This window comes from Molossus molossus, unplaced genomic scaffold (assembly GCF_014108415.1).
Source record: "Molossus molossus isolate mMolMol1 unplaced genomic scaffold, mMolMol1.p scaffold_m16_p_18, whole genome shotgun sequence".
NCBI classification, from domain to species: Eukaryota; Metazoa; Chordata; class Mammalia; order Chiroptera; family Molossidae; genus Molossus; species Molossus molossus.
Window position 1 is genome coordinate 27,590,246 of NW_023425353.1, and position 15,926 is coordinate 27,606,171.

At 43.6% G+C, this 15,926-nt stretch overlaps 2 protein-coding genes across 7 annotated transcripts in view; one reads left to right on the plus strand and one right to left on the minus strand.

Annotated features, from left to right (window-relative positions):
* MKRN2OS (MKRN2 opposite strand) overlaps positions 1-8,939 on the minus strand; it is a 33,983-nt gene extending 25,044 nt beyond the window's left edge. For 3 of the 4 annotated variants that reach the window (XR_004960168.1, XM_036267165.1, XM_036267166.1), the window contains exons 1-2: positions 8,693-8,939; positions 5,030-5,079 (exon numbers count right to left, since the gene is read on the minus strand). Coding sequence is in view for 2 of the 4 variants with exons in the window: in XM_036267165.1 (XP_036123058.1) it covers positions 5,030-5,079; positions 8,693-8,910 (268 nt within the window). In the remaining 2 variants the exon portion in view is untranslated. Of the gene's footprint in view, positions 1-5,029; positions 5,080-5,354; positions 5,467-8,692 lie in introns of those variants that run through there. The other variant, XR_004960169.1, reaches the window with a different exon arrangement.
* A 4,522-nt stretch (positions 8,940-13,461) lies between these two features.
* The window catches only part of MKRN2 (makorin ring finger protein 2), a 39,285-nt gene continuing 36,820 nt past the window's right edge, over positions 13,462-15,926 (plus strand). For all 3 annotated transcript variants that reach the window (XR_004960175.1, XR_004960176.1, XM_036267180.1), the window contains exon 1: positions 13,462-13,563. Coding sequence is in view for 1 of the 3 variants with exons in the window: in XM_036267180.1 (XP_036123073.1) it covers positions 13,538-13,563 (26 nt within the window). In the remaining 2 variants the exon portion in view is untranslated. The remainder of the gene's footprint in view (positions 13,564-15,926) is intronic.

Sequence of the window (15,926 nt, forward strand, 5' to 3'; positions counted from 1 at the left end):
ATTGCCAGTTACCAATAGGCCATGAGAGGCTCTAGAACCGCCTTCCTCCAGGATCAAGTTCAGGAGGCAGCCGCCCACTTAGATTTAGAAAGGGTCTTGCGGCCGTGCCTCTCCTGCTCTCTGCAAAGCAATTCCTTCAGGAAAACCCAGTTCTTGTTCCCTGCTCTTCAGCACTCTGAAGTCACCCCCAGGAAACAGAGACAATAATAGGCATCAGGATAATCATCTCCAAATATTTTTGTTGAAGTTCTCTATTTACAAATGGGCCTATTTTGGCCCTGGCTGGTTTGGCTCAGCAGTTGAGCATCAGCCTGCAGACCGAGGGGTAGAGGGTTCAATTACCAGTCAAGGGCACATACCTGAGTTGCAGGTTCAATCCCCGGCTCCTCCGGTTGGGGTCTTGCAGGAGGCAGCCAATCAGTGGGTCTCTCTCACATGGATGCCCTTCCCCCCTGCTCCCCCCCTCCCCCCATCCATTCTATCTAAAAATCAATGGAAAAATAACCTCGGGTGAGGATTAACCAAAATTTAAAATAATATTTTTAAAAATGGGCCTATTTTGTTTCCTTAAATCAGCAATAAATTTCCAGCGATCAGATTAGTGGTAAATTTTACTGTTCTTGTGGGTAACTCTGAGTTCAAAAACCTAGTCCCAGATTTCTGTTCACAGTGTCAGTTTCTCCTGCCTCAAGGAAGTGAGCAATGTCTTACCTGGCTGGCCTTGCTCACCATTCCAAGCCTGCAGCTCCTGCAAGTGGCTTACCCAAGCCCTTTTCCTGCAGACAAGGATGTTCGGGGTTCGGGGGTTGCAGACTCCGTGCCCTCAGAGCTAAATCTGGCCAAAGGAACTGTTTTATTTATTTATGTTTATTAACTTATCTTTATTGTTGAATGTTTTACAGATGTCCCTTCTTCCCCCCCCCCCTTGACCCCCTCCTCCTCTCTCCTACCCGGCTCCTGCCTTCCCCACTCTATCATCTGTGTCTATTAGTTATGCACATATGCATATAAGTTCTTTGGTTTCTCTCTTCCCACCCCACCTCCCCACTTCCCTTTGAGGTTTGTCAGTCTAACAACCAATTTGTACTTCTTAATACTTTCATCTTTTTCACCTATCACCCCTCCCATCTGGCAACCAACAAAAAGTTCTATGTATCTATGTGTCTGTTTCTGTTCTGCTTGCTCATTTTGTTTGTAGATTCGATTGTTGATAGATATGTATTTATTGCCATTTTATTGTTCAAATTTTTTACCTTCTTCAAGAAGACCCATCAACATTTCATATAATGTTTGGTGGTGATGACTCCTTTAGCTTTTTCTTGTCTGGGAAACTCTTTATATGGCCATCAATTCTAAATGAAAGCTTTCCAGGATAGAGTAATCTTGGCTGTAGGTCCTTGCTTTTCATCACTTTAAATATTTCTTGCCATTCCCTTCTGGCCTGCAAAGTTTCTTTTAAGAAATCAGCTGACAGCCTTATGGGAGCTCCACTGTAGGTAACTGCTTTTCTCTTACTGCTTTTAAGATTTTCTCTTTGTCTTGAACCTTTTGCATTTTGATGATGATGTGTGTTCTTTGGGTTCATCTTGTTTGGAACTCTCTGTGCTTCCTGGACTTGTATGTCTGATTCCTTTACCAAGTTAGGGAAGTTCTCTGTCATTATTTTTTCAAATAGGTTTTCAATTTCTTACTCTCTCTCTTTTCTTCTGGCACCCCCATGATACAAATGTTAGTAACTTGAAGTTGTCTCACAGGCTCCTTGTACTATCCCCATTTTTGGAGGGTTGTTTTTTCTTTTTGCTGTTCAGATTGGGTGTTTTTTGCTTCCTTATATTCCAAATCAATGGTTTGCTTCTTGGCTTCAATTACTCTACTACTGATTTCCTGTAAATTATTCTTTATTTCAGTTAGTGCATCCTTCATTTCTGACAGGTCCTTTTTTTATGCTCTTGAGGTCCTCATGAAGTTCCTTGAAATTCTCACTAAGTTTATTGAGTATCCTTATAAGCAGTGTTTCAAACTCTGCTTCTGTTAGATTGCTTATCTCTGTTTCATTTAGTTCTTTTCCTGGAGTTTTGTTCTGGTCTTTCATTTGGGACATGTTTCTTTGTCTCCTGACTTTGGCTTCGTTCCTGTGTTTGCTTCTGTGTATTAGGTAGAGTTGCTGTGTCTTCTAGGCTTCTGAGGGTGGCTTGTTGTAGAAGGTGTCCTGAAGGGTCCAGTGGCACAGCCTCCCTGGTCACCCAGCTAGGCCCTCAAGTTGCACCCATCATGTGGACTTTATACCTTTCTGTTGTAATTGAGTCTTGATTGCTGTTGGCATGTCAATGGGAAGGTTTTACTCAGGATGATCAGCTGCAAGGACTGGCTGTTCCCACTGCCCACTGACCTCTGACTACCTTGGATGATCAGCTGTGCAGGGACCCAACACACAGAGCAAGACTTACTTCTGGTACCCACTGAGTCTAGTCCTTAAGTGTGTCACTTACAGAGGTGATTGGGTGGTGGTGTTTCAACGTGGTCTGAAGCTGTCCACTGGGTGTGCTGGCTCTGGGGTAAGGTCAGCCACTGCCTGTGTTCTACCCGGGACCACCAGGCATAAGCTACAAAGTGACCTGCAGATGGCTGTTTCTTGTGCTGGGCTTGGAGGTGCCCAGGCAAAGCCAAGCTGTGAACCAAGGCTGGCTGCTTCTAGTGCCAGGCCTGGGGCCACTTAGCGAGAGGTATGGGGCTCGCTATGGCCAGTGCTGCTTGTTTGAGAGAATTTATGAAAATCTGAAGCAGGAGCCAAAACAGGCCAATTCTATGGTAAAGTCACTGGAGACAGCTTGGGTGGGGCAGGGCCTCAGGGAATCATCAGGGCAGGGCAAACAGTGTGAGCCAGGTTGCTGGAGTCCCAGATATGGTGCCCACCTGCCAGGGGAAGGGCTCACCAAAGGAGCAAAGGCCTCCACCAGCACATCTGTCCGGGAGAAAGCTGTCTCTCTAGCTCTCACCCCAATACCGAACAACTCAGTTCTTCCCCCTATGTCTCCGGTGCCTTTCAAGCTGCCTCCCCTCCATGCTGGAGCTCAGAGGGAGTGGGTCTGAGTAAGTCTGTGCGTGTGCAGGCCTTTTAAGAGGAATTGTCCGGGGCTCCGGCAGCCTCAGCCGCCCTCAGCCTCAGTTCCTGCTGGTTTTTACAGCCAGAAGTCCTGGGGACTTCTCTTCCTGGCACCAGATCCCTGAGCTGGGGGCCTGGTGTGGGATGGGGACCCCTTGCTCCTCAGGGAGGACCTTCACAGCTGAGGTAGCCTTCCTGATCTTTATCCACCACACGCTGCACTGTCACCCCTCCTACCAGTCTCGATGTGGCTTCTTCTTTAATTTTATAGTTGTAGGACCTCTATTCAGCTAGATATCAGGCGGTTCTGAAGGATGTTTGTTCTGTAGTTTAGTTGTAGTTTTGATGTAGGAACTGTTTTATTGAAGTGTGCTTCTTACCCTGGCCAGTTTGGCTCAGTGGTTAGAGTGTCAGCCCTCAGAAGGAAGGATCCCGGGTTCCATTCCCAGTCAAGGGCTTGTATCTGGGGTGCAGTTTCAATCCTGGGCCCTGCTCAGGGTCATGCAGGAGGCAACTAATCAATGTGTCTCTCTCACATTGATGTTTCTCTCCTCACCCTCCCTCCCTCCCTTCATTCTATTTAAAAATAAATAGAAAAATATTCTCAGGTAAGGATTAACAACAACAGAAGAAAAGCTTTACATGTTCTTGTGATTGATTCTCCAAAATTGCCTTTAAAAATAAATAAATGAATACATAAACATGTTTTTTAAAATTATGGTTTTGTTTTAAATCCTCACCCAAGGATATTTTTTCAAATATCTTCAGATAGAGTAGGAGGGGGGAGAGAGAGATAGAGAGAGAAACATCCATGTGAGAGAGACACATCGATTGGCTGCCTTCTGTACGACCCCAATCAGGGCCAGGGAGGACCGCAACCAACGTACGTGCCCTTGGCCAGAATCAAATCCTCAACTCTTTGGTCCTCGTGCCAACGCTGTAACTGCTGAGCCAAACTGGCCAAGCTAATTATGGTTTCTGTTTGTTTTTTAATTTTCTTTCCTTTATTGATTTTAGAGAAGAAGGGAGGGAGGGAATGAGAGAGAGAGAAACATCAATGTGAGAGACACATTGATTGGTTGCCTCCCGTACAACCCCAACTGGGGCTGGAAATCAAACCTGCACCCAGGTATGTGCCCCTGATCGGGAATCGAAGCCATGACCCTTAGGTCCACAGGCTGATGCTCTAACCACTGAGCACCAGCCAGGGCTATGGTTGTTTTTTTTAAAGCAAACCACTGCAGGCCTACCACCTGCTCAGGTGTTACATCCCGACTGATCCATGAGGTTCCTGCCTAACTCCTGGAGACCCTGGAGTGTGAGAGCCCAGCTGCAGTGGGCTGAGTGAGTATAGGACTGAGGAGCAGAGGGCCTCGGTCCAGATTCTGGTTCCACACAAGGTGAGGTCTTGGGCAACTCAATCTCTCCAGAAAGACCTTTTAAATACTTAGTATTGTTAGTAATACCTTGCTGTAAAGTCAAGTACTTCTCATTTTGGGGGGTAGCATTGCTCACCTCATTGTGCAGTAGGAGAACCCGGAGAACAGAAGAATTACTAATTAAATGTTGTATGATCACTTTTTCTTTAGAAATACTGCTGTCCTCTGGGTACTTTGGGGATTTTTTTTTTCATCCTTACCGGAGGACATTTTTCCATTTTTGTTCAAATAGAGTGGGAGGGAGAGAGAAGAAGAGAGAGAGAGAAAAACTTCGACATGAAAGGGACATATCAAGTGGCTGCCTCCCACACAACTCCAACCGGGACTGGAGATGAATCACAACTGAGGTACGTGCCCTTGACCAGAATCAAACCCGCAACTCATTGGTCTGTGGGTCAATGCTCTAACCACTGAACCAAGCCGGCCAGGGCATACTTTGGGAATTTTTAAGCTAAAAAAAATTTTTTTTAAATGAACATGCACTTACCATTTGTGTTGGTTATTCCAACATGAAGATCAGAATTTCCATCATACTCCCTGAAAGAAACAAATATTTTTTTTTCTCATTTGCATATGTCTGGCATGAAGAATTGGTACTTAAAGTGGGAGAGTGAGAGGCCTCCTCTCTTGGCTGATGCCAGACTTACCATCAGTATCCAGGTTAGTGAAAGCCATTTCAAAGAGATCTAAAATTTCCCCTTGCCCCTGATCTGAATTTTGTAAACCCCACCCCCTATACTAAAGGTGAGTGTGCTAGAAGGCCTGTCCTGCTAGAGCAGAAAGTCAGCATAACGCCTGGCAGAGGAGCTCACCAGAGGTCAGTTGTGGAAGGAGCTCCTTATTCTTTCCTCCTTTTATGTGAGACGACAGTCTGTTCCTCAGGCAGACGTGGGCGAGAGGATCCTGAATGCATCTCAGTGGACCTCTACCTTCAAAACTAATATAGCTCATTTTCGTCTTGTCACCTGTGACTACACCAACTTCTCTTGCACATCCCTTGTTTCTTGAAATTATTATTTACCGAAGACTGGGCATTAGATGTGTAAGTCCATATAATTTAACCTTCATATGCAGTCCCAGGCCATCACTTACTAGCCCTGGGACATTGGGCAAGTCACTTACTCTCTCTGATCTGTTTCCTCATCTATAAAATGGGAAAATCATAAGCCTCCCAGTGAGCTCACCGTGTGAATAAAATGTCTATTGAGTGCCTGCCTCCACAGAGGTGTTGAATAAATCAGGTTATTTTTAAATGATCCAACTCCTTTATCAGATCACAGGTCTGGATATTTGGTTTCCCATTAAAGCAAACAGTTGCAGGTTTTAAAATGATCAAGGACACAAATGGCTGCCCCACCTTCTTCAGAGCAGTCACCCCTCATCTCCACCCCAGGTCATCTTGTTGGAACCACTTTGAGTTTTTTTGAGACCCTAAGGGTTCAGAGTTTGAAAATGAAACTGAGAAAAACAAACAGTCTTGGTTGGCTGATGACAGCGCTGAATTCACCATATTTTCTCCCCCAAGCTCATTCCCTGAGTGCATCACTGAACTTGGTTTCCTGCCTAAATCCTAAGCATGTCCTCCCCTCGTCCCTCCTTTCTTTCAATTATTTCTTTAGTTTTTTTGTTTTGTTTTATTTTTATCCTCACCCAAGGACATTTTTGCATTCATCTTCAGTCAGAGTGGGAGGGAGAGAGAGAGAGAGAGAGACACATCGAGTGGCTGCCACCCACATGACCCCAACCGGGACCAGGAACAAACTGCAACCGAGGTACATGCCCTTAGCGGGAACCAAACCCGAGAGTCCCTGGTCCACAGGCCGATGCTCCAACCACTGAGCCAAACTAGCCAGGGCCAGTCTGTTTGCTTTTATTGCTTTTTTTAGAAGGGGGTGGAGAGAGAGAAATATGTATGTGAGAGAGAAACATCGGTCGGCTGTCTCCTGCACACCCCCTACTGGGGATTGAGCCCATAACCTGGACATGTGCCCTGACTGGGAATCAAACCATGATCTCTCAGTCCATGGGACAACGCTCAGTCCACTGAGCCATACCAGCCAGGCTCCTTCAGTTATTTTTTAGTCTTGCAACAGATGCTTATCAGGTGTCAACAATGGGCCTGCTGTTTGAAGTGAAGAGCGAGTGACACACAGGAAATAGACCAAGTCTCCACTCTCTCGGAGTTTTCTCACTTCCTGAGAAGACTTTTTAGTTTTAGTCTAGCAAGTTTTTTAATAGATTAGTAAGTGCTGTGAAGGGGGAAAATATATAGAAAGTTGCAGATGCCTATGATGGGTCAGGGGCAGGGCCACCCTCTCCTACATGACACCTTTGTACAGATTAAGAGAAGGGGCCCCTTGTCCTGCAGATGCAGCCCTGCCCAGGTGCTTGGCTTGGTGAGTGGAATACTGAGTTTCAATGCTCACCACCGCCTTGGCCAGATGCCTTTGTGCAGTCTACAACCTGCACAACTTTGTGGCAGCCCTGAGGGATCCTCACCTAGTTAGATCAGAGGCCCAGGGATTCCTTTGGGTCACTGATAGCTCTCTTTTATGAAGTAGATAAAATTGTCCCAAGGTGAATTGTGGGAGCCAGTCCCAAGGGTTTGGAAACTAGATGAAAAGGAAGGAAATAGTTTGTAACTTGGCCTTAGAGGGTCTTGTGGGCAGGAGGCTAAAGACTCTGTAGATCCTGACCTGAGGGGTTAAGGAGATGGGAGGATGCCAAAACATATAACTTGTTTCAACACCACCAACTCACTTCTGCCGATGCTCAGGGAAGCCAAGCCCGCCAGTATCACCAACACATCATAGAATAAGTAAATCTTATTAGGGGCCAACCTGAAAGCCTGCCATGTGTCTTTTCTTGAGTGCAGGGATGTGGCTATTCACCATGACATCCTTAGACTTTCCCACACACAGCTGCTCAGGATTTATTGAATGAGCCTTGTTATAGCAAATAAATTTCAAATTTTAATTACTTTATTCAAAAGCTTTTGGAATCCAACCAGTTAATGAATTCAAGTTAGCATGAATGAGGGGTTCTTATTTATAAAAGTTTGGTGCAGCACCTTTTACACACTTAGATTCGTTTCTGCCTCATAGGGATGGGAAGGAAATTGATTAAAAAATTAACTAGCAGGGAAGTGAATAGTCAACTCTAATTTTCTCATCCCAAGCACTCTTGAGGGCATGAGAGAGATGGGAGGGTAGATTTCAAGGAGGCAAGGAGTTCTGGGCACTAGATCGGGATGATGTGCCCGGATACCCTTCCTAAAGCACATGCCATCATTCAGTAGCACCCCTGCTCCCTTACAACCTGGCTCCTGCAGGGTCAGTTGCAATTTCATTTGTAAATTCCACAGGGACTCTAAGGAGTCACAATCATTTTTTTTTTATTTCTGAAATCTTAAAGTCAGGTGGTGTCTGCAATTGAAATAGACCAGCTCTAGTCTTCAATTCACCTCCATGCAAAATAGTCTATAAGTGGACATTCTTCATGCTCTGTACATTGTACCTGTTAGTCATAGAAATTACAAACCAACTCACAATAAAAGTATTACGTTGATAATACTAGCTGCTGGGTCATTTTCCCAATTAGCCTCTTAGCTCAAAATTCTTTATGGGTAAAGAAAACTTTCAAACTGTGGGTTTTTCTCTCTTAAAATTGTATAAGTTTGACCTTGCACTTATCACTCCAGGAAAGTATGCACACCATCTATTTTTATAAAACAAACAAGCGCCCTGGCCGGTTTGGCTCAGCAGTTAGAGCATCAGCCTGCGGTCCTGAGAGACCCGGGTTCGGTTCCCACTAAGGGCGCGTACCTCAGTTGCAGTTTGTCCCCGGCCCTGGTTGGTCATGCGGGTGGCAGCCACTCGATGTGTCCCTTTCACATAGATGTTTCTTTCTCTCTCTGTTCCTCTCTCTCCCTCCCACTCTACCTGAACAAAAAATGGAAAAATCTCCTTGGGTGAGGATAAAATAAATAAATAAAACAAACAAGCCTAGATTTTAGAATTTAATGCCAAAACAAAGAAAAAACTGGAAAGAAGTATCCACCACACATCACTCACACTATAAAGATGTTTTCAGTGACTACAACACAGAAGGAAAGTCTGCACAATTCAATGTAACACAAAAAACACTGTACCTAAGAAACGTCCCTTGAGTTGGTCTGAGGAGGAATGAACATTTTTCTTGATGCCCATTGGTAAAAGGATTGGAGATGCTAACAGGTGCTTCCTCCAGCTTCCTGGAGCCCACATCCTGCCGGCAGAGGGGGCAGCATCGCGGCACACTGAAGCTGTAGATGTATTTCCTACAGTGGTTGAATTTAATTAAAGGCTTTCCGGCCTCTGCGCGCTGCATGGCTTTCCCCTCCTGGGCAACCAGAGGCAGTTTCCCCAGACTTCCTTTTCCTGATTGCACAGGTAGCAAATTCACACAACCCCAGTAACTTGATCAACAATGACGTCATTCTGATTGACGGCCTCAGAAGCCAAACCGGGTAGAATTAACCAGTAACCAGGCTGCCCCATAAACTAGTATCCTAAAGAGCTTTCATTTTCCTTTTCATTTGCGCTCGCTTACAATTTTTTTTTTTTTACTAGCCTTTGTACATTTTGCAACTGTTGGCAGCCAGCTCCTACTCATCCTTTAAAGCCCTAGGTTTCTGTGAAAACGTTCTCCACTTCCTCCAGCGTTCCCTTGCTCTGGCAGCGCTGGATTCATGTTTCTATCAGAGCTCTGTTCTTGAATTAGTCATAAGTCTGTGAGCCTCTTGCAGTTGGGGACCTACACTTGTTTTTGTGTTTCTGTAAAAGGTTATATCGTTTTGGTTTTCAATAAGTAAATCCTTAGTTTGAGGCTGTTCTCTTTTGATGGTTTTACACTGTAGAAGTAATCTTGCTCAAAAAAAAATTGACAGCACAGTAAAAAATAATAATAATAATGGTTACCCTAGGTGGGGGTTAGTGACTGGGAGAGGGTGTGAGGGGTTCTCAGACTGTATTTTTAAATCGATCAACAATATGCCATTTACAAGAGATGCAGTTTAAATATAATAATATCAGGTAAGGGGGAAATTAAAGGTTGGAACAAATATACCTGAAAGAAAGCTGATGTAATAATATTAACAGACAAATAACACTTTACTTTTTTATTTTTTTAAAGAGAGAGAGAGAATGGAAGGGAGAGAGAGAAACATCTGTTGGTTGGGACAATGCTCCAAACCAACTGAGCCACACTGGCCAGGCCCAAAGTACACTTTAAAAGAAAAATTTCAAGACATTTCCTTTTTGAAGTAGCACTCTCAGAAACATCTCTTACATAGTGTTTTACATGCACCATGTTCACTGGGGTCAACACATTCTTTCACTGAAAACAGTAGCCTGATGTAATGAACAACCAGCATTCTTTGAAACCTCTTTTGTACACATCTTTACATAGTATATTATGTACACAATAGTGAGGTGAATAGATTCTTTCCCTGATATAACACTGACCTGAATCACATGGCAACTAGCACAAAGAGGAACATTTCATAGTCATAATGTGTTAACAAAACAGAAGAGAGGTATCTTAAATTTATTTGAACCTAAAAACATAGCTTTAAAAAATATTAAATGTTGACCAAACTAAAAAGAGAATAGACAATTCCACAGTGGGATTACATAGAAATCAATACAAAAAACCTAACTAGAAAATTCTCAGTAGTTTGGAAATTAAGCAGCACATTTCTAAATAACTTATGGGTCAAAGAATAAATAACAATGGAAATTAGAAAATATTTCAAACCCAACAGCAATGACATAAAAACTTGTGGAATACAACTAAACACACTTAGAGGGAAAATTATAGCTTTCAACACTTAAAAGAATAAGCAGCTAGAAAACAAGAACAATTTGAACGAAAAAAATATAGAAAAAATAGTAAAGATGAGCAGAAATCTGAAATGAAAATCACATATATAATACAGACATGAACAAAGCTAAAATAAACTGCAGGCTGAGATGGCTTCAGTGGTAAATTTTTCCAAACATTTAAGAAAAATGTTATACCTACATTACACAGTCTTTTCCAGAGAACAGAAGAGAAGGAATACTTCCAAACCCATGCATATCTCAGATACCAAAAACTGACATGGACATTCCAAGAAAGGAGCACTACAGACCACTATCTCTCATGATCAAGGATGCAGAAATCCTAAACACAATATTAAAAATTAGATTCTAATGATTTATAGAAAGAATAATATATCATGCTAAATGGGATATATCTGAGGAATTCAAGGTTGACTTAACATTAAAAAATCAATAATATAATTCAACACACTAAACAAATAAAGGATAAAACAATAAGGTTTTCTCAATAGATGGGAAAGAAAGGCTTTGACAAAAACACACACACACACACACACAAAAACAAGACATGTTCATGATAAAAACTCAAAGAAAACTTGAAAAAGAAACTTCCTTAATTTGATAATGGATAGCTTCAAAAACCCTACAGCTAACATTTTCATTAATGGTGAAATATTAAATAATTTCCCTGAATTCAGGAATAAGATAATGTTTCTACTATTATCACTTCTATTTAAGGTTACACTGAGGGTTCTCAGCAATGCAATAAACCAAGAATAAGAAATAAAGGATACACCCTAGCTGGGTAGCTCATTTGGTTAGAGCATTGTCCTGATACACCGAAGTTTCGGGTTCAAATCAGTCAGGGCACACAAGAATCAACCAATGGACACATTAGTCAGTGGAACAACAAATTGATGTCCCCCCCCCCTTCTCTCCTCTCTCTCTCTCTCTATCTCCACCTCTCTCCCCCTTCCACTCTTTAAAATCAGTAAATAAAAATTTTAAAAAAGAAATGAAAGATTGAAAATGAAGTATAACTGTCATTATTTTCTGATGGCATGATGTGTGTGTAGAAAATCCAAAACAAGCCCTGGCCAGTTTGGCTCAGCGGTTAGAGCATCCACCTGCGGTCCGGAGAGACCCGGGTTCGGTTCTCGCTAAGGGCATGCACCTCGGTTGCAGTTTGTCCCCGGCCCTGGTTGGTCATGCGGGTGGCAGCCACTCGATGTGTCCCTTTCACATCGATGTTTCCCTCTCTCTCTCTCTTCCTCTCTCTCCCTCCCACTCTATCTGTGCAAAAAATGGAAAAATGTCCTCGGGTGAGGATTAAAAAAAAAAAGAAAAGAAAATCCAAAACAATCAACAAACTAACTATTACAATTAATATACAAATTTAGCATGGACTAAGCAATAAACAATTAGGATATTTTTAAAAATATCATCCAAAAAACCATCTAGATACCTAGGAATGCATCTAATAAAAGTTGTCAAAGACCTGCTCAGCTGGTGTGGCTCGGTGGTTGAGCACTGACCCATGCACCAAGAGGTTGCAGGTTCAATTCCTGGTCAGGGCACATGCCCAGGTTGTGGGCCTGATCCCCAGTGAGGGGCATGCAGGAGGTGGCCAATTGATGTTCTCTCTCATCGATGTTTCTATCTCTCTCTCCCTCTCCCTTCCTCTCTCTCTAAAATCAATAAAGTGGGGGGGAAAAAGACAGACAAGAGTATGTACTGAATTATTTCATTTATATAAAGGTCAAGAACAATCTAAACTAATTTGTGATGATAGAGGCAAGAACAGTTATCTTTGGGAGATATTGATTGGGAAGGGGCACAAAGAAGCCCTCTGGGGTATTGATAATGTTCCTTGATCTGGGTGGTGGTTTCACAAGTGTATACATATGTAGAATTTCATAGGGGCATATGTGTTTTGTCTGTTATATCTCAATGTTTAAAAAAATTTTTAAGAAATTTTTAAAAAGCAATAGGAAACCATTGAAAGGGTTAAAGGAGGTTAAAGACATGATCCATTTCACTTTTTCTTTTAATTTTTTCTTTCTTTATTGATTTTAGAGAGAGAGGAAGGGAGAAGTAGGGAGAGAGAGAACATGGATGAGAGAGAACATTCATTGGCCGCCACTGGGGATCCGGCCCACAACCTGGGCATGTGGATTGAGGTTGCCCCCAAGGACTGAGAGGTCCCATTGGATTCCCAGTGGAGGGCGTGCAAGAGGCAGCCCATCCATGTTTCTCTCTCACGTTGATGTTTCTCAATGTTTCTCTCTTCCTTCCTCTCTCTCAAAAAAAAAAAAAAAAAATCATTAAAATTAGGTTTTGTGTAAGTAGAAGACGGCAGGTACCGAAGCCAGAAGAGTAAGAGGCTATTCCACGGGCTCAGGCAAGGAGTGCTGGTTGCTCAGACTGGAACCATGAAGGTGGAAATGGACACGAGAGGATGCTTTGGACAACTGTATCTGCTGATATTGAGAAGAACCGGAGGAAAGTGTCAAGAGTATCTTTTTGGGTTATCACCATAGTAAACGGAAGAAAAATAGCAGAGGAATGCCTGGAAAGAAAATGACTAAAACTTGGGATGGGAGTAGAGATTTTGTAAAAGAGCAATTGAGAGAGGACCGAGGAGTTCCTTACTTGGGAGGCGAGGTCCGGCAGGAACAGCTGAGACAGGGCCTGAGAAAGGGCCCAGGGAGTGTACATTTAGGTGCAGGTTGGTGTGTTCGGGATTTAGACGCGCAGAGGAGAGGCGGGAGCCTAGCTGGGAGATTAGCCTCGGGAGAGGTCGCTAGGGAACGCCTCGGAGAGGGGCAGACCCAGGAACTAACAGCAAATGAAATAAGGCTGGCAGAACAACAGTGCGAGCGACGCCCCGCCCTGGAGTCTCGGAAATGCGGGACTCGGAGTGCGGGGATTGAGGGTCGGCTCCGCCTCAACCCCAGGTAGGAACCAATTGTGACGGCGGCGAGGTTTCCGGCCGGCGCTACAAAGGTGCCACACGAGAGGGGCGGCGTGCGCCGTCGTGACGCGACCACGAGGGAGGGGCAGGGCTGAGGTAGCGACGGCGGCGGCCAGAGCGAGAAGCGGCAGCGCGACCACGGCCCTGTAGCCTGACCACCATGAGCACCAAGCAGGTCACTTGCAGGTTAGTGTGCGGTTCCGCGGGGTCCTGGAGTGCCGGGCCCCTTGGGGCCTCTCCCCTGGTCGACTGGTGCGCGCTAAAGCTGCCGCTAGGGAAACTGAGGCTGGAGCGGATTCGTGGAAGGTTGCTCAGCTGTTCGCGGTCAGGCTTTTCAAAGTGGAGCTAGCGCTGCAGTCCGAGCCTGGGACCTGTCGGTGTGTGGCCGTGTTTCGTGGGCGAGGCCCGGGATGAAGCCAGCGCGGGGGCTGTGCTGCGCGTTGGAAGCGTGGCCCCTGTAAGCTGGAAGGACGTGCTAGCCAGGGCCGTGCACGGTGCTAGGGCCGTGCACGGTGCTTGGGCCCTGGGAGAAGGGGCCCTTGGAACTTACAGTTAAGCTGGAAAAGGAGGTTTGGAATTGAGTAAGGGTGCACCAAAAGGTGGTTTACTGATGGGATGCATCGCAGGAGTAGGTGGTTTCGATGATAAGGGCCTCAAAGAAACCGAGGCCCGAAGGCGGCCTTCCTTTCCTGAGAATTTGAAGAACTTCCATGCAAGCTAAACTTAAAATAAGTAAGCAAGCATTGTGCGGAAAATAATAACGTAAGGTTGGGGTTTTGAAAGTATAAGTGCTCCGCATATTTCCAAGTCCTTCATATTCATTATCTTTAAACTTCACAATAACATCCTTAGGCAGATATAATTCCCATTTTACAGTTCAGGAAACAGACTGAAAGATTAAGTGATACTCTTGTCTTACTGAGACACCCATTTACGTGGAGAAATACAACGGTAATGGATGGATGGTTGTAGAAAATTCAGAACTGGATGACTACATTGTGACTGCGCCTGTGAAATAGAAATAGCTTGGTTGTGTAACACCCTCATTTCTAGGAAAGCTTGTGGCTTACCAGTATTGGGATCCTAGTCTTATTGAACTGATACTTGGAGGGTACAAATTTTATTTCAATAACCGGTTTCAGTAAAACCTGCCTGGGAAACATTGCTAAAAAAAAAAAGTTAGTTTTATTATGTTATAAACCATTTATTTAACTATTGTTTATGTTGTTATTTCTCTTCATTAGTATAAATAATTGAGAAGTGACTATGTAACATTTTTTCTGTTAGCATTTTTGTATAATTAACTGTTCAGTCAGTTTATCCAAGGCCCAGATGACTTATATAAAGCAGTTATCAGAAATTTGCACTTAGTGTCTATGGGAAAGACGTGTACTGGGTTACTTGTACTAGAAAGCCTATTATAAAGTCGTCTGTTTTATTTTTATTTGTATAAAGTTTTCTCTGTTAACCTAAAATTAAAAGGCCTTTTTCAGAGTGAGAGGCAATACGTGTTTGAGATTAAAAAAGAAAAAGAAAAATAGACCCAGAGACATAGAAAGGAGTATGGTTCAGACTGACAAACCTCAGAGGAGAGGAGTGTGAGGGTGGGGGAAGGATGAGATAAACCAAAGAACTTATATGCATATATGCATAACCAATGGACACAGACAACAATCCTGGGGGTGAGGGTGGGGTCAAGGGGGGGGGGGGACATCTGTAACAAAAATAAATTAATTAATAAAATAAAAGAAGAATTGCTAATGGTGAAGCTCTGATTGAGGCAGAAGCCCTAGTAGTTTTTCAGTTAGGAAACAAAGACAAGGGGTATTTAGAAAGGGAAGTGGAACAATTACATCTATAGAAGGAAGGCATTTCTGTTGATGCAGGTTAAGCTAACATAGTGATGCTAATTGTAGACATTATTTTTAATTTTAAGTCTTTAGTTATATCTTTCTTGGTATCCTTGCAAACGGGGGCTCAGTAAAGGTTATGTTGCCCTGTTTTAACATTGCAAAGGCTTGAGGCATAAGAGAGGCAAGGCAGTTTCCTCTGAGATGGCACCTCCAGCTCTGTTTTAAAGTGGCTCCATTTTATATATTTGTACACCTCTGTTGGAGCAATTTCTGAATCGTTGTGGACTGTAACGGATTCTGGCTACAGTTCCTAAGATGAGTCCACAAAAAAATGCACATTTATATAATGCTTTATAATCGAATCTCAACTCTGTGTAATATTGAATTTTACAGATGCAGAAATCTTATGCTCAGAAAGACTTGCAATTTGCCCCACACTTCACATCTAATTGCAGGAACAAGAACTTAAATCAGCATCATCTTGGTTATTTCCTTGCTGCAACAGGAGATGGCCTGCCCTAAAAGTTTTAGTCTGTGTTTCCCAAACAGCTGCATCCTGCAGGATGTTGCATGTAAACTAAGAGTGGGTTGGAATGTTGAGAAGGGATCACTTCTGTTTAAACGCAATCATTGTGTGTGTGTGTGTGTGTGTATGTGTGTGTGTGTGGGGGGGGTGACAGTGTGCTGGATGCTCTT